This window comes from Pteronotus mesoamericanus, unplaced genomic scaffold (genome assembly GCF_021234165.1).
Source record: "Pteronotus mesoamericanus isolate MK-2021 breed Mesoamerican mustached bat unplaced genomic scaffold, CSHL_Meso_final contig_24, whole genome shotgun sequence".
Taxonomy (NCBI): Eukaryota; Metazoa; Chordata; class Mammalia; order Chiroptera; family Mormoopidae; genus Pteronotus; species Pteronotus mesoamericanus.
The window spans coordinates 5,945,135-5,968,121 of record NW_026555100.1 but is presented as its reverse complement, the minus strand read 5'-3'; the positions used below and the strand labels follow the sequence as shown (position 1 = coordinate 5,968,121).

Below are 22,987 nucleotides of genomic sequence, written 5' to 3'. Positions count from 1 at the left end.
ATAGATAGAGAATTGACTGACAGCTGCTGGAGGGGATGGGGGTTGTGGGGCTGGGTGAAAGAAACAAAGGAATTAAGGGGAAAAAAGCCTCATAGACACAGACAACAACAGTATGGTGATTTCCAGAGGGACAGGTGTGTTGGGGGAGGTAAAAGAGGGTATGGGAGGAGAAATGGTGATGGAAGGAGACTTAGTGTGGTGAACACAATACTATATACAGATGATGTATTATAGAATTGTACACCTGAAACCTATATAACGTTATTAACCAGTGTCACCCCAATACATTAAATAGAAAATAAAATAAATTCCCCCCAAAATAAGCCAAGGCAGCCATAAAAACTCCTTAAATTTGACCTCAAACAAAATAAACTTTAGCACAGAATACTACTAGAAACAAAGTCATTTCATAATGATAAAAACTTATATTCATCAGGAAAATAAAGCAATTATAAATGTATATACATCTAATAACCAAGTCTTAAAGTAGATGAAGGAAAATTTTACAGAATTGAAAGGATTAACAGACAATACAACAATTATAGCTGGAGACTTCAATACGCTGCTTTCAATACAACTAGACTGAAAATCAGCAAGGATATTGAAGACTTGAACAGCATTATCAACCATCTTGACCTGAAATTTCACCCAATGACAGCAAGAATATATACTCTTCAAACACTCATAAATCAAATTTGGTAAATCTGAAAGGATTGAAATTATACAAGGCATATTCTCAAAGCATGGTAGATTTAAGTTAGAAATTAACAACATAGAAATTTGGATATCCTCAAATACATGCATACCTTGGAGATATTGCAGATTCAGCTTCAAAACATCACAATAAAATGAATATCACAATAAAGTGAGTCTCATGAATTTTTGGGTTTTCCACTGCATATAAGAGTTATGTTTTCACTATATATTGGTCTATTAAGTTTGTAATAGTATTATGCCTAAAAAATTTACATACCTTAATTTTAAAATACTTCATTGTGTAAAAAACCCCCAAAAAACCCTATTATCTGGGCCTGTAGGAAAAACGGCACTGATACATGTGGTCAACATAGGGTTGCCACAAACCTTCAATTTGTAAAACACATACACACACACACACACACAACCTCAGTATCTGTGAAGCGCAATAAAGTGAAGCACAATAAAATGAGGTATGCCTGTATTTGGAAACTAAACAATACTCTTAAGTCACTGATGGCCTGAAGAAGAAATCTACAAGGGAAATTAGAAAATATTTTGAATTGAATGAAAAGAAAAAAGCAAAATATCAAAATTTATAGGATGTAGCTAAAATGGTGCTGAGAGAAAAATTAATAGCTTTAAATACCGACAGAAAAAAAATTAAGCTCATAGACACAAAAGAGCCAGATTGGTGGTTGTAAGAAGCAGAGCTTAAGATGTTGGCAAAATGAGTGAAGGGAGTCAAAAGGTACAAATGTCCAGGAATAAAATAAATAAGTTATGGGGATGTAATGTACAGCATGGTGACTATATTTAATAATAGTTGCTAAGAGGGTAGATCTTAACAGTTCTCATGACAAGGAAAAATGTAACTGTGTGGTAATGGATGTTACCTAGACTTATGATTATTTTCCAACATATACAAATATTAAATCATGTTGTTCACCTAAATCTAATATAATGTATCTCCATCATCCTTCAATTTAAAAAAAGAAAAAATGCCTACAGAAAAAAGGAAGCCCTCAAATCAATGATGTACGCTTCCATCTTTAGAAAGTGAAAAAGAAGAGCAAACTAAATCTAAAACAAGCAGAGGAAGAAAATAATACAGATTAGAAATTAATGGAATAGAAACAATAAAGAAAGTCAAAAGTTGGCTCTCTGAAATAAAAGTAAACAAAATTTACAAATCTTTAGCTAGTTTAACCTAGGGAAAAAAAAGACACAAATGAACAAGATTAAAATTAAAGCAGGGACAAAACTATTGACCCTACAGAAAGTAAAAGGACTAAGGGACTACAGATATAATAAACAACGTCATGCCAAGAAATTGGTAAACCTAAGTAGTTACTAAAACAAGTAACGATAACATCTTATGTTTTAAAAGCTACGCTAATACTAAATTTCAAAATTAAAATAACATGGAAGATGCTTAGAGGAAAGTTAAAGCATAAAAAAGTCCCCAATTTTTTTTTGTTTTACATAATTGGCTTGTCATCATTCATTGTCAATGTGATGAAAAATGTCTCAAGCCTCTATATCCCTTCTGTTTCTGTTGACACTCTAATCCTGAAAGCTGGAGAGGTGGGAAGGTTTAGATTTGAAAGATGGACACTGTCTATATCAGTGGCTTTTAAACTTTTTAAACTGTCACATTAGTTGACATTGTGAACAAGTGTATTTACATAAAACAGAAGACAAAGTTCCACAAAGTAATAACCTTTACGTGTGATTACTATGATATTTTGCATTCTGTTCTGCTTTATTCTATTTCATTTTTTGGTGTTATTTCATAACATTTTAAATTGGTTTCATGATCCATATGGTCTTAAGGCTTGGATAACACTGGTAAGAGTGTTTCTTGAGAAGTCCTAAATGTTTACCTCTCCTGTTTTAACAATTGTTATGATACCAAGTCTAAAATTAGGTCAAAATAAAAAACGAAATGAGAAAAAGATATGATAGAAATCGGTTAATTAGTATAAGGATCTTTGAGATCTTCTCAGTTAAGAATATTTTGTTTGATAAATGTTTATTGTTATTACTAGCATCTTCCTTTCTATCACCCAGAGTGGAAGCTTGGATTTCACAACCACCTTTCTTATTAAATAAGTCATCCAGTTCTGTGGATTCTCTCCTCACAATGTGTTTCATGTCTTTGTTATCTTTTTCAAAATGATTACAATACAGTATTTTTATTATGAAGAAGCTGTTACTTTAAAAAACTAGATATTTCTATAAGTTTTCTTTAAATAGAAATAGGGAAGACAGCTGAATACTCTAAAAGATCTGAAAACATTAACTTTTGTGAAAATTCGACAGTATTTCAAATAGACTAAATATTGAAAACAAAACAAAATCTGATTTCTTTCAACCTTTAATATTGTTAACAGAGACTGAAGTTCACCTAAATACTTTGGGGTGATATTTTCTTCTAGGAACTTGATCAAAATGCCACTGAGAAAGTCCAAGCAATGTTCACAGCCATTGATGAACTCTTATATGAGCAGAAGTTGAGTGTACATACTAAGAGTCTACAAGAGGAGTGCCAACAGTGGACATGTAGCTTTCCTCACCTCAGGTATTCATGGCCAATACTAAAACATGAAAAGCAGATTTCCAAAAAACTTGTATTCAGAATCTTTATGGGAATGGTTTTGATGAGTGTAATAAGGCCATGCCGTATAAAACTTCAGCTGAAAGAAAACTAAGTTGCTGGAAGTTTCTCGGAGTTTTCATAAGTATCATTATGTCATGCTAAACCAGTAAAACAGTTTCTGCACTTGTAGTTGAGATCTGTGTGTTACGGCTGTCCAAAAGGCCTTCTTTTGAAAAATACGGTCAGAAAATCTATTTGTTTACTCTCTTATCTACAGGTAAATTTTTATATATAGTTGAAAGCACACATAAGCTTTTAGAAATATTTTCTTAGAAACCATATTAGTACACTTAATGCACATACTTAAAACTTATGAAGCTTCATGTTCTTAAGAATATAATTCATGGTTTTCACTATTTTGGCTTGGCTTTCACTCATCTTGGCAAGTTTAAAGAAGATTATTATAAAGGATAGAGGGACAATTACAAAGTTTGCTCAGTTTCCTTGGATATTTTGTGGGGGCTATAATAGCTTTATCTTTTCCATGTCTATTCTATGTAAGAGAGATATGTCTGTAATAAGGCTCTGTATTCACATTTTCTCTAAGAATCATTCTTAATGAGTTATCAGATTAAATGCATACTGGACTTCTATGTAGAGCTATCAAACTTTTCTAAAAAATACCTACATTTCGTATTTATGCCATGTAAAGGTACTTAACTGACTTTTTATATTCATTTTGAAGGATTTTGGGTAAGCAGATAATCGCTCCAAGTGAAGGATATGCACTGTATCCTAGATCCCCTTCTGCTATTTCAGCTTCACATGAGGCAGCATTGTCTCAAGAAAGAGATTCTACTATGTAAGTATTGTAATATCTAAGTATTTATATATCCAAATGCCCAAGTATTATATTCTATTAGTTCTATTAAGGAATTAAAATACTTTTTCCTTCATTTTGGTATTTAATAAAGGACAGCAAATTCTGTAAGACTGACCATAGTCTTTGTGCATATCAGAATTTTGTTATATAATTTTTTAAAAAGTAGGACATTCCCTAGGGTTTATGGATATTTTTGTTATGTAGATCGATATATTATCTATACCTATATTCTTCCATCTGCAGATACAGGAAGTTCCCTCAGTATAAATGTGTAGATAGACTAGTTTAAAGAAATTTAAGAGTCTAAGAAATAGACCTTAAAATTTTTGTGAAAAAGTGATTTAGCTTAAACATGTAATATTACTGATAACCTAACCTCTTTATAGAAGTTAAACTATTAGTTTTTTAGCTTTACAGGGGATATTAGTATATTAGTTAAAATGGCTAATTCTTTTGAACAACTCAAACTGTTTCAATAGCAGCAAAATATACCCAAATAGGATTATTTCAAAACCTATGCTTACCCTTAAATCTAGTGTAAAATATAGTTTTAATTCATTTTTAATTTTTTCTCTTATTCCTAAGACTGTAGTTATACTATTTGATATCATCTAAGAGTTGTCATAATATTTACTTTTGATGGCTGTTTTGCTTGTAGTAATTTCATCAGTCCACAAAATGAAATATTATTACCTTAGGCCAATTAGGGTTATGGGATTTGGGTTATCAATAACTGACTTTTGGTCAGAAATGGGATTTGTTTGCTTTTCTCAAAGTGATTTAAACTCAAGTTCCTGGTCACTAGGCTGAGCTTTCTTTTTAAAGTTTACCCTTTATATAAATTTCACATTTTTACAACTAATGTATCCTACAGAGATGAAGTATTCATTAATTTTTACTGACAAAAACTGCGTAACTCATGTTCTGTCATTAAAATACATTTTTCTGATCTGTTAGTATAAACTTTATATATATGTATCTCATTCTAATTTTATAACTATAAATAACAGTTTCATTTAGAGATTTCATCTCAAAGGAAATAAAGCACTGTCTAAGCAGTTAGCTTCTCCAAAGGGCTAAATCATCATTCTACAACATGCTGCGGACCCCCTTTCTTTGCTTTCTACCTGCTACCACTGCTGATTGATGCTTATTTTTGGTTTTGTCTTCATGGACTATTTGATTTACAGTTTTCAATAATTTCTTCACTATAGTACAGATTTATTTATGTTATTTACGTTCATAACTACTACTTTGTCCATTTGTGATATTTTCTCTCTTGAGTACCATACGAACTCATAGCATTTCAAAATATTTATGTTTTAATTAACTATTATTACTGATGTTTCAATTGTTACAATGAGGCTGTGTCGAGCTAGTTCCTCAGTTTTTGTCTTGACTGTATCCTTGCCTTCTGGTTACAGTAGATGACCCAGGCCCATCCTAATTTTTCCTTCCTTTACACTATGCTAGCTAAGGATGTTTTCCCTGAAGTTTTCTTTATGGTCCAAGATTTCTGATAGAGTTCCAAAGATGACATTCACATTACAGGTAGCAGAAAGGAGGAAAGGCAGAAAGGCAAAATGACACCCCTTATAGGCAAGCTAGTTCTCCTCAAACAGCCTTTCCAGAATTCCACATAACAATTCTGCTCACATATTATTGGCTACATCTATCTGGCTGTGGGGTAGTGGGAAATGTAGCCTTTGAGGTGGGTGTTGCTCTCCTGAATTAAACTGATGTGATCTACTAGGAAAGGAGGAAAGAATGGATATTGGGGGCATCCAGCATTCTCTGCGACACATGTATATAATTTTATGAAATTACTGTACATATTATGTAACCTTTTTATACAATCCTTACCATTTTATTTTGGGCTCTTTCTATTTTCTCCTATAACATTAATTTAATGACCATATAGTATTCCATTACATTAATATATCATTATTTAAACAATCAATACCTGAACCTGTATTTTGAAACTGTTGGGCTAGCTTTAATTTTTGGCAATTATAAACAATTCTGTGATGATAATTTTTATAGCTTAACCTTGTAGGGCATACCCTTGAAGAATATCCCTACAAACAGAATCACTGAATTAATGGTTATTATCTATTTTAAGTCTTTGAATATGTATTTCCAAAATGTCTTCCAGTAAGATTTTACCACTAGCCTTGCTAAAAAGTGCCATAGATTTGTTCTTTTTCCTCATTAAAAAAATATCCAAGGTACAAAAAAAGTATAAGGAATAATATATAGATGCCTTGGTTATATTTGATATTTAGTTAAACAAAGAAGCATTTTTAAAAATTGTATTGCTTAAACGGTCAACTACCTCCTACCCTAGAACTGATCAATCAGTAGAGACCACGACCTTGACCCTGACCCCAACTTCCTTAGTCACCATGAGTAGTGAGTATTCCTCTATACAACCTGTTCCCTGAAAGCCACCAGAGAGCCAGGTCTTTAATCATTTGCCACCTGTGACTCTGGATGTACTGATACTTCCTCAGCTAATAAACCCTTACTTTCTTTGTTGCATTAGAAAAAAATTGTATTGCTTAGATCTGACTGACTTTCTCCAAAGTATGCTTGCTGAAATAAGTAAGTCATCACATATTCATTGAATACCTGAGTTTGAAGAGAACTTTAAATATTATAAATAAGAGAAGATCCCTGCCCTTAAGGAGCATGCATTTTGAACAATGGTAGAATTACTGAAATAAGTACATAACCTCCTGAGGTGCCTTTAAAGATGTAATTATGAATCTAAATGTTCTTAGATTTTTTTTAAAAATTTATTTTATAGCCACAGTTGTTGCAACTGAAAAGAGAGCCAGCAGTATTCAATACTTTATAATACGCCTAAGCAGGTAAGTCTATGGCTAGTATTCTTCCTGTTCTGAGGATTAATAGGCATTAAGGTTTATGGCAGTATAGGAAGGTGTCACAAGGACAAGGGACTTGGAGCTAAAACTCTTGTGATTGAGTTGCTGTGAGAACTGTTTATGTTGTACATAATCGATATTTGCTTTATTTTCTCTCCCAGATTTGGTATTAGGGGAAAGAAGTTACATTTTTCAACTCCTTATGTTCATAAAGCATCTTTCATTGCCAAATCCCCTAGCCTGTGTTCTATGGAAAAAGAAGAGGAAGACTGTGTAATCCTCTCTGAAGGAATAATAGAGGAGTATCTAGCATTTGACCACACAGATATGTGAGTGTTATGTCTTTTTAGCTATTTACTTTTCTCCTATTTTATGTACTAGTATCTATTTTTTCTAAAGTATACTACCAATATTACCTATAATTAGATTTATGTCACTTTTTGTTACTACTTTTCTATTACTTCTCGGGTATCTGGAGTTCATGTGCTTACTTGATATAAATCCCTACTACTTCTACATATCAGATTTCTTGTGTATTTTCTTCCTGCATATATCATTTGTCTCTCCTTGACATTAAACATTATTAAATGAGTTAATTATTTCTCCACATAATTTGACTTTACCCTTGGTAAAGTATCACCAGTAACCCATGGAACCACTGAAACTTTTTAAAAGAACAGTTGAAGAAATGTGAGCTTCATTTACATAAATCCTGTTTGAAAAAGGTACATACAGTTTATATAAAATCCTCATACTCAACACAGACTCTGTAATTAATAATGCTTATTTGTGTCTATTCTTATTGTCTTCTGACAATAGTCCTGTGACATAGAAATTATTTACCCTCTTTACAGGATAGGTGAGAATCAGAGTAGTTAAATGATTTGTCTCAGGTAAAGCTAAAACTAAAACCTTATCCAATTCTAAATCCAGTGTTCTCTTCATATTCTATGCTACCTTTATGAGACATTAAATTCTTTTGATTTAGATTTCATTTATTTATTTTTAGAGAGGGGGAAGAGAGAGAAAGAGAGGGAGAGAAACATCGTTGTGGGAGAGAGACATCTATCGGTTGCCTCTCACACGCCCTGAACTGGGGACCTGGCCTGCAACCCAGGCATGTGCCCTGACTGGGAATCAAACTGGTGACCTTTTGGTTCTCAGTCCACTGAGCCACACCAGCCAGGGCTGAAACATTAAACCTTTAAACTATTGCCTCAAGCCTTTAAAAGTTCCAGAATTGATAGTCATAGCAGCGTATTTGGAAGTGAGTAAAAATTTCATTTTAGGCTATGAGGATTTGGTTAGGTCTAGTTAGTATTGTGTCAATGATTCTGGAATTTTCTTCGCATCATATTTCCTACTGAGCCATGTTTACCCATGTACTCAATGTACATATCCTAGGGTCAGCTAAACATAACCCAGATTTCTGCACATAACAACACTGAGCTAGGAAAAGAATCATAATTAGGTTCTTTTGGTTTTCTGGAAACTGCCCCTTTCCCTTTACTTCACCTGGCATGAGTCAGATTATCTCTATTTTCCTTTTTCCTCAAGTCAATTTTCTCCCTTGGTTTTCGCTTATAAAAATAAAGCCAATTTAACAAATTTAAAATATGATGTAAGTATATAGGTGTCCCCTAGGGCATCTCTTTCCCTTTTCCTGATAGTAAACCCAAATGAATTTTCAGGTAGTACAGGAAAGATTTTTAAAAAAGCAGTTTTCACTTTAGAGATAACCACTGAGATACAGACTGAAAAATGACAGTTGTTGGACCTTTAGAATGTTTCTAATTTAAAAGATTGAAGGCCCATAAGTAAACCAAAACACCTATAGGAAATTAATGTATACAATAGTTTCAGCAAATGATTTTGGTGCAACATAGATAAACTGTCCAGAAAAAACAAGGTTCCTAAATTATTTTTTACATAAAATAAGTTTCATACATATAAAAAAATTAAACGTGACAAGTAAAATCATATAAGTTTAGGGAAAAAAATTATTATTGTTAAATATTTCTTATTAAAAATTATTAAAGATTATTTTTAAAAAATAATTCAACCTGGCTGGGTAGCTCAGTTGGTTAGAGCATCATCCTGATGCACCAAGGTTGGGTTTGCTCTCCGGTCAGGGCACATACAAGAAGCAACCAATGCAAGCATAAATAAGTGGAACAACAAACTGATCTTTCTCTCTCCAAAAAAATAAATAAATAAATAAATAAAAAATAAAAATAATTTGGGAATAGGTAAGGCCTTTCTAACCGTAACACAAAATATACAAGCCATTTAAAAAATTATTTAAAATAACTATATAAAATTAAATTTCTATATAGGAAAAACTCAAGCAGTCAAATGACAAATGACAGACTGGAAAAACATTTGCAGTTCATACATACACAAAGACTTATTAATTTCCTTAATATGTACACATCAATAAAAAAAATACTAAGGACAAAACAGGCAAAGAATATGAATAGTTTGCATGAAAAGGAAGTGGATTTTAAATACAAGGTGAGGCAAAACTAGGTTTACAGTTGTTCATGTGGAAAACGATACATTAATTAATAAATAATACAAGAATAAATTGTTTCACATACTCTCAACTATAAATCTACTTTTGCCCCACTCTGTATATGAAATGAAATTGTCTCATTCACAAGTAGAGATTCTAATTAAAAGTATGAGGTAATTTTTTTTTGTCAGACTGGCAGAGACTAAAAGATAAAGTAGTTTGATGATTACTTGAATGGGAAAACAGGCATATTGTTTTACCACTGGAGAATTATACTTCCACTAGAGGAAAGTGGGCAATATCTTTCAAATTGAAATGCATAGACCCTTTGACATAACAATCCTATTTGTAGGAGTTTAACCTACAGATATAATACCCATGCAGCTAAAGAACTAAGTACAAGGATATTAATTACAGCATTGACTCTAAGAGCAAAAGGTTAGTTCATCAATGTTTAGTCCTTGAGACCTCTGCTGCCCTTGGGGTATCTGTCACTGCAGACAGAGCTGAGAAATATTTCTCCCTACCCCAAGCCAGTTCCAGAATTTGCTTTGTCGTAGTTTATACTACATCTATCATAGTAAGCACATCAGCTAGTTCCCCTCATTCCCCCAGAATTGTGGGGCTATTGGCACTCCCTGCCAGAGAAGAGAGATTTGGCTAACTGGAAGTCTCTGAGTTACAGATACACAGTCTCCAGAAGAGCCTCAGAGTAGCTTCCTGTGCTGTTGGGCTCCCCCCTTTTTCATTTCCAGCCAATTACCAAATGTTTATGTGGATTACTAAAAGTATTTTAATAATCTATATTGACTGTTTCCCTAATAAATCATTGCCTTAAATAATTATGGAACATAATTACAGTAACATGCACATCATTAAATGTGTCATTAATATTAATCTAAATGTTATCCAATTACAGCCCTGGCTGGTATGGCTCAGTTGGTTGAGCGCCGGCCTGCAAACCAAAAAGTCATTGGTTCAGGCCCTGGTCAGGGCACATTCCTGGGTTGCGGGCCAGATCCCTGGTTGGGTGCATGTGAGAGGCAACCACTAGATGTTTCTCTCCCTCTCTCCCTCCCTTCCCCTTGCTCTAAAAATAAATAAATAAAATCTTTTAAAAAATAGAATATTATCCAATTACAACCAAAAAAAGATAATTTCTGTATGCTTGTCACAGCTTGTTACTCAATCGGCAATGCTCAGCTAAAAAAATCACAATGATTCTCAGTCTCCTTTTGTTTTACTTTTTGGCAGAGTAGTGGGGAAGGTGAGGGTAATAATGGATATGCAGTCTCCTCTGTTGAGAACTCCCTTTGTTCACAGGGCAACTTAATTCATGTGCTACATATGCTGGGCAGGGGGTGGGGGTGGGGGGGACACATCACACTCCTAAGGAGCACAAAAGACAGTGGTGAGCATTCAGTGAAGAATAACCATGAAGTCTTTCCATCTTGTTCTCTCCAGGGAAGAGGGGTTTCATGGAAAGAAATCAGAAGCAGCTACAGAGAAACAGAAATTAGGATATCCTCCCATTGCTCCATTTTACTGCATGAAAGAGGATGTCCTTGCTCATGTGTTTGATGACGTATGGAGCAAGGTCCTGAGCTGTATGGAGCAGCTGACACGTAGTCACTGGGAAGGATTTGCTTCTGGTAAGGATCTTTGTGAAACAATATAAAAAAATTGTTTATTATTTCCAAGAACTGACCTTAAACTATAGGTAACTTAGACTTAGGACATTAGACTATATCCTTCATTAGTACAAAAGTCTCATATTTGTATTTTGCACAGAAACTAAGAGATGTTTAGAAAATATTTGAGAATGAGTAGATGAGTAACAAGGGATAGCCCATGGTGACTAGACAGAGATTGTGCTTTCTCTTTGAATATAATTATTTGTGATAAAAAATATGCAAGTGGCAAATACATCTTTAAACTGCTTTATTGAGGAATAATTGATATTAAATAAATCATACATACTTAAAGTGTGCAATTTGATAAATTGACCTGTGTATAAATCCATGAAACCATGAAACTGCCAATATAGTGAATATATCCATCACCCTCAAAATGACTTTTGTAATCTCTCTCTTCCACCATTGCCTGACCCACCATCCCCAAGTGACAGCTAAACTGTTTTCTGTCACTATAGATTTCTTGTTCTGCAGAATTTTCTATAAATGGAATCATATGGCATTTACTCTTCTATCAGTTCTTTCACTCAGCATGATTATTTTGAGATTCCTCCATGTGTGTGTCAATAATTTATTCCTTTTATTGCTGAGTAGGATTCCATTGTTCCATATGTATTTCTCCTTTTATCAGTTGGTGGACATTTGTATTGTTTTCAGCTTTGGACTGTTACATGTAAAGATGTTATGAACACTAGTGTAGAAGAACTTTTTGGAAATCTATTTCCTTTTCTCTTAGGTAAATTTCTGAGTGGAATAGTTGGATTATAATGGTTAAATGTATATTTAATTTAAAGAATTGTTTGTATTGGTTTTCTGTATTGCACAAAAAATTATCACAAACTTAGCAGCTTCAAACAACACATTTATTATTTCACAGATTTGTGAGTCAAAAGTCCAGGAATGGCTTGGCTAGCCCTTTACTTGGGATCTCAAAAGACTGCAATCAAGGTCTTGGCCAGGGCGGGGTTCTCATGTAGAGGCTCAACTACAGTAGAAAAGGATCCACTTCCCTTTTTGTGTGTTGTTGGAAATACTCAGTTTCCATTTTTTTCTTTTTCTTTTTAAACCATGTTTATTCTATTACAATTGTCTCAATTTTTCCTCCTTTACCCTCCTCTACCCATCCCACCCTGCCCCCCCCCAACTCCCACAGTCAATTCCCACTCTGTTGTCCATGTCCATGGGTCATTTATACATGTTCTTTGTTTAGTTCCTTCTCCTTATTTCCACCGTTGTCCTCCTTCCCCATCTCCTCTGCTCACTTTCAGTCTGCTCCATGTTTCCATGCCTGTGGTTTATTTTGTTCGTTAGTTTATTTTCTTGAATAGATTCCACTTATAGGTGAGATCATATGATATTTGTATTTCACCAACTGGCTTATTTCCCTTAGCATAATATTCTCCAGTTCCATCTATGTTGTCGCAAAGGTAAGAGTTCCTTCTTCCTTTCTTTTTTTTAAAGTGCAGATTGATTTTATTTATTTATTTTTTTAAATGTCAAGATCCATTTTAAATGTTTATGTGGATTAAACACATAAATGTTTAAATGTTTATGTGTTTAATCCACATAAACATTTGGATTTAAAGGTAAGAGTTTCTTCTTCCTTTCTTTTTTTTAAAGAAATGTTTATGTTAAATGTTTATGTGGATTAAACACATAAATGTTTAATCCACATAAACATTTGGATTTAAAGGTAAGAGTTCCTTCTTCCTTTCTTTTTTTAAAGTGCAGATTGATTTTATTTATTTTTTTAAATGTCAAGATCCATTTTAAAATATTAAAAAATTTAAATCCATTATAAATCTCAGCAATCATGATACCTGCACAGAAATAATCAAGTAGAACAATGAAATAAAATGAGCATTATAGAAATAAATGTATATATCTTTCTAACAATGTAATATATGATTAAATTGATATTTCACATCAATATGGATTTAAGGTTTATTCAACATATGAGATGAATGGGTCACTATTACTTGAAATAAAACAAATATGGAGCCCTCTTTCACACATTATACAACAAATATTCAAGTGAGTTAAAAATCAATATGTAAACATTTAAGGTGTTTTAGGAGAAAATATAAAATAATATTTTTCTTACCCTGAAGTAACATATTCAAGCCCAGAAGCTATAAAGTAAAATATTGACAATATGACTATATTAAACATTTAAGACTATACAGTAATATTCATGTAAAAAAAGTTAAAGGACAATTATAGAATAGGAAACTATTTGCAACACATCTAAAAAAGGGTTAATAGTTTTGGGGGTTTTTTTAGGGCAAAAATTCTACAAATCTTTAATCAAAAAAGGAAAAAGAATACCAAAAAATCATTTAAAGCTTTTTAAAAATAATAGAAATAGGCAAGAAATATACAAAAACAGGTTTAGTGTCAACAAATAATAAAGGAACAATTAAAATAACACATCTTTGTCACAATCAGATTAATAAGTATTAAAAATATTGGTAATACCAAGTATTGGTGACTGTGAAGGGAACTGGGTATTCATAGACTCTTTTTCTTCATCTTCTTAAAGCAGTCCCTTTAGTATATTTTGCTGTGCTGGTTTGGTGGAGGTGTATTCTTGCAGCCTTTTTTTGTCTGGGAAACTCCTTATTTTGCCTTCCATTTTAATTGAGAGCCTTCCTGGGTAGAGCAGTCTTGGTTGCAGGCCTTTGCTTTTCATGACTTGGAATGTTTCTTGCCATTCCCTTCTGGCTTGCAGTGTTGCTGTTGAGAAGTCAGCTGCTAGCCGTATCAGGGCTCCCTTATATGTTATTACCTCTTTCCCCCTTGCTTACTTAGGATTCTCTGTTTGGATTCTTTGTTATTTGCCACTTTCATGATGATGTGTCTTGGAGTGGGCCTCATTGGGTTCCTCTTGAATGGGACCCTCTGTGCTTCCTGGACTTGTGTGCCTTTTTCTCCTCCAATTAGGGAAGTTTTCCTTCATTACTTTTTCCAACAGGTTCTCTATCCCTTCCTCATCCTCTTCTCCTTCTGATATCCCTATTATACGGATATTATTATGTTTCAGGTTGTCCTACATTTCCCTCAATGCCTCTTCACTCTTTTTGAGTCTTTTTTCATTTTCTTGCTCTTTCTGGGAGCTTTTTTCTACCTTGTCCTCCAGCTCACTTTTTGATACTCTGCTTCATCTAGCCTGCTTTTGATTTCTTCTACTGTGTTCTTCTATTCAGAAATTGCATTCTTCATTTCCTCTTGTCTCTTATTAATAGTTTCTATGTCCTTTTTCATGCTGATATAGCTTGCAGTAAGTTCCTCATAGTTTCCCTGTAGTTTTTGGTAATTCTCTTTGTGCTCACTGAGGTCATTGAGCTTCCCTAGAACCATTGTTTTGAACTAAATATCTGATAGTTTACTTGCTTCTATTTCATTTATTTCTCTTTGTGGGGATTCCTTCTTTCCCTTCAATTGGGGGATGTTTCTTTGTCTTCCATCATTTGTGAGACTCTTCTTTTTTGCTTCTGCTTCTTGAAGTGATCTGTCTTGATTTCCTGACTTTGTGGTGTGAACTTCTATGGTAGGAGACATCTGTTTTTTCTTTCTGGATCTGCCTCTGATGATGTAAGATGTTGACCATGTCTGACCCTAGGCAGTCTGAGACTTCCAGGAATCTACTGTCTGTGGCTGTCTCCTTCAGCTGTTAATCTAGTCACTCTGCACTCAGCAGGCTGGCCTAGAGACACCACCAGGTGGGGCAGAGTGCCTCCTGGGGGCAGGGCTATTGGGTCCTCTCACACTGCTGCCACTTAGGGGAGTGACCTGCCTGAGTAAGACGGTTGCTGCCACAAGGGGGATGAGTCAGCACTGGAATCCTGCCAGCTACTCTCTCAGTTCTCTCCCCAAAGCCTCCTTCCCTCATCTCTCCTCAGGTGTCTCCAGCCCACTCTGCTACCACCTTTGCTGGAGCCCAGGGTAAGTGGCTGCAAACAAAAATGTATGTGTTGGCCCTTTAAACGACTCTTTCTGTCTCCAGCCACCGGTCTCTGGCAGAGAGCAACTCTGCCACTTTTGGCAGCTGACTGTTACCTGTGTGCTTTTTGGATTCTGGTGCTAGAGGCTGGGGATCCCTGCTTATGGTTTAGACCCCGCTCCTATCAGGTGGATCCAGCTGGTCATTTCAGTATCCTTCTGGTGCTGCCGCCCGTGGGCACCCTGCCCACCTTCTCGAGTCTCTACTATACTTCTTACCAGTTAGGTTGTTCTGAAGCCGATTCTTCTGTCTCCAAGGTTACAAGGCTCCTCTCTCGCTATTGTTCAGTTGTTTGTTCCAGGTGATTTCTCCACAATTTAATTGTTATTCCAGATTGGACCTTGGAGGAGGTCAGTGGGAATTCCACTCACTCCTCTGCCATCTTGATTCCGTTTCTTATAGATGTAGTGGTCATGGTAGCTTTCTTTTCAAAACCAGCAGGAAGATTAAGAACTAGTCTGCTAACAAGACAGGGCTTGTGTAATATAACATAATCATGGGAGTGACATTACATCGCTTTTACCATCACCTATTGTCTGAAAAAAAGTCACAGACCTGCCCATCTGCCCACATTCAAAGAGAGGGGATTACACAAAGGTGTGAACACTAAGAGGTGAGCATCACAGGGGAGCCACCTTAGAGTTTGTCCACTACAAGCCGCCCACCAGTCCCCAATGATCCATATGCTCCGACATTCAAAATACATTCATCTCCCTTCCAAGGTTTCCAAGAGACTGATCCTACATCAGAAGTCCGAAAATCTTATTATCTAAATCAGGTCCTTCTGTGAATGAAGTTCTTGGGTATAATACATTAAATAAGTTAGTGGGGCACAATTCCTTCCCATCCGTAGACCTGTGGAACTAAAGGCTATATACACAGGTATATAAACATCTAACTATGTAATCTAACCATTTCTCTCCTAGATACAAGTTATCTGACTACACATCCAACATATAATAGGGGGTCAGAGAAAGGGTAACAGTTATAGACATTCCAGTTAAAAAGGCAGGGGAGGAGGGAAGGAGAGTAAAAAGGATCCATGTCAACTCTGAAATCAATTGGGAAAATACAGGGAGTTCCTTCATTAAGTTTTCAAGGCCTGGAAATAATCCGCTCAGCTCTCTGCTCCACTGTCTGGGCTCTTGGTTTCACCCTCTGAGTCATCTTTCCTTTTCATGAAAGGAAGCACATGCTTGCAGGTAGTGTAGTTTTATCAGGCTGATTCCTGTCAGTAGAATTTTGGGGGTCTGACAGTCTTCTTTCGTTTAGAATCTTTTGCCATCTAGAGAGATGGAGAATTTCCAAATTCACCAGGGCTTGGTTTCCTTATGTTTAGTAGTTTCCCCCTCAATTTATTGCTTTCATCTCATGTTTTCTTATAAGCAACAAGAAAAAATCAGTCCTCACCCTCAACCCTTTGACTGGAAATACCTTTAGCTATAGAACCAAGATCATCACTTACAAGTTCTGCTATTCACATTACCACAGGAGACCATTTCACTAACCTTTCTGCCACCAAATACCAAACATCTCCCTTCCCCCACTTTCTAATAAAATGTTCCTCATTTCCTTTGGAGCCATCTCCTACAGCATCCTCCAAACCCAGATTTCTACTAGGTCTATTCAAGGCAATTTATGCCTTCACCATCATCCTTCTCAGATTTCTTCCAGCCTCTATCAGTGAACAATTGAAAATGAAATTAAGAAAACAATTCATTTATAACAGCATCAAGAAGAATAAAACACTTAGGAATAAACTTAACCAAGGAAGTGCAAAACTTGTACACTGAAAACTATAAAACATTATTAAAAGAAATTATAGAAGACCTAAAGAAATGGAAAGATGGCTGCGTTTATGGATTGAAAGATTTAATATTGTTTAAGCTGGCAACATCCCCAAAATAGATCTACAGGTTGAGTCCAATCCTTATCAAAATTCCAACTGCCTTTTTCTTTGTAGAAATGGACAAGCTGATCCTGAAATTCATATGGAAATGCAGGGTACCCTGAATATACAAAACAATATTGAAAAAGAACAAAGTTGGAGGATTCATACTTCCTGATTTTAAAACTTAATACAAAGTTACAATAATTGAAACTGTGTGATACTGGCATAGAACAGACATATAGACAATGGAACGCAATTAAAAGTCCAGAAATAAACCCACACATCTATGACCAATTGATTTTCACCAAGGGTATCAAGATCATTCAATGGAGAAAAGGATAGTTTCTTCAACAAATGGTATAGGAACAACTAGATAGCCACATGGAAAAGAATGAAGGGGGGCCCTTATTTGACACCATATACAAAATATCAACTAAAAATGGAAAAAAGGACACATTTAAAAACTTAAACTATATAACTCTTAGGAGAAAACAGAGTCTATCTTCATGAGATTGGTATGAGCTTATAGCTTGTAATTTTCTTCACGTTGTTTCTGCTTGGAGTTTGTTGAGCTATTTGCATTTGTAGGTTTATTGTTTGGTTCAGCAGTGGATTCTTAGATGTGACACCAAGTCCAAAAATGACAAAATAAAAAAAAAGATAAATTGGACTTCATCAGAATTATAAATTTTTTGTATCAAAGACATTATCAAGAAAAGTGAGAAAACCACCTACAGAGTGGGGGCAAATATGCATAAATTATACAACTCATAAGAATCTAGCAGCCACAATATATAAAGAACTACAACAACAAAAGGATGAACAACCCAATTAAAAAATGAGCAAATAACTTCAATAGATGTTTCTCCAAAGAAGATACACAAATGACCAATAAGTACACAAAAAGATGTTCAAGATCATTATTCATGAGGGAAATGCAAATCAAAACCCAACCACAATGAGATACCATGACATACTTGCTAAGATGGATGGATATACATATTTTAAAGTACAGTAACAAGTGTTGGTGAGGATGTGGAGATTATTGGAACCTTTACACATTGCTGGGGAATATATAAAGTGGTGCAGCCATTGGTGCATTGGAAACAATTTGGCAGGTCCTCAAAAGGTTAAGTATAAAATTACCAGACCCAGCAATTCCACTTGAAGGTATATAACTGAAAGAATTTAACACATACCCACAAAAAGCCTGTGCAGGAATGTTCATAGCAGCATTATTCAAAATAATAAAAAAGGGGAACCAAGCCAATGTCTACCAACTGATGAATGGATAAAGAAAATTTGGTGTATTGTGTGTTATGGGCTGAACTGTGTCCCCCTCAAAATTCATATATTGAAGCTATAATTGCTAATGTGAATGTGTTTGGAGACAGGGCTGTTAGGGTGGTAATTAAGGTTAAATGAGCTCATAAGAATGGGGCCCTAATCCTATAGGGTTGGTATCCTTATAAGAAGAGGAAGAGACATCAGGACTCTTTCTGTGCATGCATGAAAGAACACAGCAAAAAGACAGCTGCCTACAAGCCAGGAAGAGAGGTCTCACCACAAACCAACCCTGACAACACCTTCATCTTGGACTGCTAGCATCCATGACTGAGAAAATGAATTTCTGTTGTTTAAGCCATCCAGTCTGTGGTATTTTGTTGTGGCAGCCTAAGTAACTAATAGACCATGCAATGGAGGAATTGCATAAAAAGGAATTAAGTAATAATGCTTGCTACAACATGAACCTAAAAATATGCTAAATGAAAGTAGCCAGACACAAAGGGCCATATATTGCATTTAGTGTATGATTCCATTCAGATGAAATGTCCAGAACAGGCAGATCTACAGAGATAGGAAATAATTGAATGGTTGCCAAGGGATGGAGGAAGCGGGGAATTGGGAAACATGGGATTTCTTTTTGGAGTGATGGAAATTTTCTGAATTAGATAGTGGTGGTATTTGCACACATTGTGAATGTAATTAAAAAACCCCCACTTAATTGTATACTTTAAAATGGTTAAAAATCATGAATTTTATGTGAATTTCATTTCAGTAAAATAATTGTTTTAATTCTTCCAACCTGAAGGATATCCTCTAACATTTCTTGTTGATGAGTTCTTTCATTTCTAGATATGAAAATTTATTTTGCTTTCATGTTTTTTCAAGATAATTTTTCAGGATATGAAATTTTAGGTAGACAGTTTTTCTCTGAGTACTTCAAAAATGTTGTCCACTGTCTTCTCACTTGCATTGTTTATGACAAGAAATCTGATGTCATCCTTTTCTTTGATCCTACACTGTGTACGTGTCTCTTTTTCCTCTGGTTGCATTTAAGATTTTCTTTTAATCACCAGTTTTGAGCAATCTGATTATGCTGCGCCTTGATGTAATTTTCTTCATGTTATTTCTGCTTGGAGTTTGCTGAGCTATTAGGATCTGTGGGTTTATTGTTTGGTGGAAAGTTTTCAGCCATTATTTCTTCAGGTATTTTTTTCTGCCATCCCCTACTCCAACCATCCTCCTCAGGTCTCTGGTTACTCATATATTTTGATCACTGATCCCTCATATACTTTTAATTTTTTTGGACTTTTTTCCTCTGTGTATTTCATTTTGGATAGTTTCTATTGGAAAACTACCCAAATGTCCCTCAACAGTAGAATGTAATATATTCATACAACGGAGTACTATGCAATTAGAATAAGCAAACTACTCTTATAACTTTATTTACAAAAACAGGTGATGGTGATGGCATGAGGTTTCCTTTGGAGTGAAAAAAAAGTTATGGAATTAGTGGTGATGGTTGCACAACACAATGTATGGGCTTAATGACATGAATCGTATACTTTAAAATGGTTAAAATATTAAATTTTATGTTATGGATATTTTGGTACAATAAGATTTTTTTTAAAAATAGGTATTGGGTCCTCTTTGGCCCATGGGTCAGTTTGCCAGCCCCTGCTCTAAAATGTTACCCACACGAGAAGCCATGTGGCATAACGATTACAAGCACAGTGTGCTACCAGACAACCTGGGTTCAACCACTGGCTCTGGCTCTAACTTTGTATCTTATACAAGTTGTTTAACCTTGCTGTGCCTCACTTTCTTTACCTATAAAACAAGTATAATACTAATATTTATCTCATATGGTCATTTAAGGAATAAATGAGTTACATGAAATTCATAGAGTAGTTCCTATAATATTTATGAGTGCAACAAATGTTGGCTATTATCATTACTTTAAAAAAAATACCATATGGAAAGAGAACTCTTCCATTTTTGGCTTTGGTGTGGACCTGCTGGTTAGTTGTTGTTATGACCAACCTGCAGGTGCTGGTACAAATTTTTTCTACCTCTATATAAGGAAATAAAGCCAAACTGCATGCTAGTAATATGTACAGTAGGGCCACATGACAACTTGTGCTATTTTAAGGTGTCAACTGTAACCCAAAAGTATATAAAACTGAGTAAATGTAATTGTTTATTCATTTTTATAACTTGGTATTTTTACCATCATTTTAACTTTAAGTCAAGCCAGCATTTAAATCTAAATTGTGGAAGAATATTTATTATTTATTTTAAAGTTATTTTACTCATGATTTGCTAATGGGGAAACAAAACTTCACTGGACAATATTTGTTGAGTGAATGAAACAGTAGTAAACAGAATGATGATGGATGCGATTTAGAACCACTGACCACCATGAGTTCATATTAGTTTTACTCAGAAACATAATCCCTCATCTTGAATTCAGTTTTTGAGCCAAATTTGATGGTGAAAAGTACTAAAACCTGCCAGAATCCAGTGTTTTGTAATTATGATCAACGAAGCTATGGACATTCTTGAACATTCCTCCTGGTATACATATGCAAGAGCTTCTCCAGGGTGTATACCAAGGACTGGAGTTGCTGGCTCATATAGAAATGCATCTTCAACTCCATTAGATAATATCAAATTGTCCACAGTGACAGTACCAGTTATATATATATCCACCAACAGTACATGAGTTCCTGTGCTCACAATCTTATCAATAGTTTTCGATCAATTTTAATTTTCTGTCAATGTATAAAAGGATATTTCATTATGGTTTTATTTCCCCATTTTTTAAGTTGAGATGTAATTTACATATAGTAAAATTCACCCCTCAGTGTATAGTTCGTATTTTCCACCTCCTTTGCTCTGGGCTGAATTCAGGATTTCTTTAAATTTTTCTTCTTCTAGTTCACTAAGTCTGTTTTCAGCAGGATCTAATCTGCAATTGTCTCTGCTGAGTTTTTCTTAATTTTTTTAGTAATTTTAGTTTTCTTTGTAATTTCATTTTATTTTACAAATCTGCTTGGTTATTTTTATGTCTTACCCTTTACTCATATTTTCAATTGCTTCACTTGTTTTACATTTTGAACCTTATAATTTCAATTTCTTATGTCTCTGCTGACTTGATTATGCTGTTTTTGCTTGCTCTTTCTCAAGGCGTTTTGTTTCCTTGTGAGTTGTAATTTTTAACAGTGGGTTTTCATCTTGCAACTTTATGTGTGGAAATTCTTTGAGGCCTCGATTAATGAGCTGAAAGTTTCCCTAGTGTTAGTAGTCACTAGGCACATGTGGCTATTTAAATTCTAATTAAATTTAATTTAAAATTCTGTTCCTCAAACTCACTGCAAACTATATCACCATGAAAGAAGACATAGAAACTATCAATAAGAGACAAGAGGAAATGAATACAACTTCAGAATTGAAGAACACAGTAGAAGAAATCAAAAGCAGGCTAGATGAAGCTGAGGACGGAATCAGCGAGCTGGAGGACAATGTAGAAAAAAGCTCCCAGAAAGAGCAAGAAAAGGAAAAGACTCAAAAAGAATGAAGAGGCATTGAGGGAAATGCAGGACAACCTGAAACGTAATAATACCCATATAATAGGGATATCAGAAGGAGAAGAGGATGAGGAAGGGATAGAGAACCTGTTGGAAAAAGTAATGATGGAAAACTTCCCTAATTGGAGGAGAGACAAAGTCACACAAGTCCAGGAAGCACAGAGGGTCCCATTCAAGAGGAACCCAATGAGGCCCACTCCAAGACACATCATCATGAAAATAGCAAATATCAAAGACAGAGAATCCTAAAGCAAGCAAAGGAGAAAGAGGTAATAACATATAAGGGAGCCCTGATACGGCTAGCAGCTGACTTCTCAACAGCAACACTGCAAGCCAGAAGGGAATGGCAAGAAACATTCCAAGTCATGAAAAGCAAAGGCCTGCAACCAAGACTGCTCTACCCAGCAAGGCTCTCAATTAAAATGGAAGGCAAAATAAGGAGTTTCCCAGACAAAAGAAGGCTGCAAGAATACACCTCCACCAAACCAGCACTGCAAAATATACTAAAGGGACTGCTTTAAGAAGATGAAAAAAAAAGTTTCTATGAATACCCAGTTCCTTTCTGAGTTGCCAATACTTGATATTACCAATAGTTTTAATACTCATTAATCTGATTGTGACAATGATGTTATTTTAATTGTTCCTTTACTATTTGTTGACACTAAACCTGATTTAGTATATTTCTTGCCTATTTCTATTATTTAAAAAAAAAACTTTAAATGACTTTTTGGTAGTCTTATCCATTTATTGATTGAAGGTTTGTAGAACTTTTCTCCCCTCCCAAATAAACAAAAAACAACCTATTAACCATGTTTTGGATATGTTGCAAATATTTTTCTATTCTATCCTTTGTCCTTTAACTTTTTTTATATGTATATTACTATATAGTTAAATGTTTAATATAGTCATATTGTTAATATTCATTTTATAGCTTCTGAGTT

At 34.7% G+C, this 22,987-nt stretch overlaps 1 protein-coding gene across 2 annotated transcripts in view; it reads left to right on the top strand.

Annotated features, from left to right (window-relative positions):
* FAM149B1 (family with sequence similarity 149 member B1) overlaps positions 1–22,987 on the top strand; it is a 56,649-nt gene that overhangs the window by 21,017 nt on the left and 12,645 nt on the right. For both annotated transcript variants that reach the window (XM_054572613.1, XM_054572612.1), the window contains exons 4-7: positions 3,138–3,280; positions 4,044–4,160; positions 7,231–7,398; positions 11,049–11,236. In XM_054572613.1, the coding sequence (XP_054428588.1) occupies positions 3,138–3,280; positions 4,044–4,160; positions 7,231–7,398; positions 11,049–11,236 (616 nt within the window). The remainder of the gene's footprint in view (positions 1–3,137; positions 3,281–4,043; positions 4,161–7,230; positions 7,399–11,048; positions 11,237–22,987) is intronic.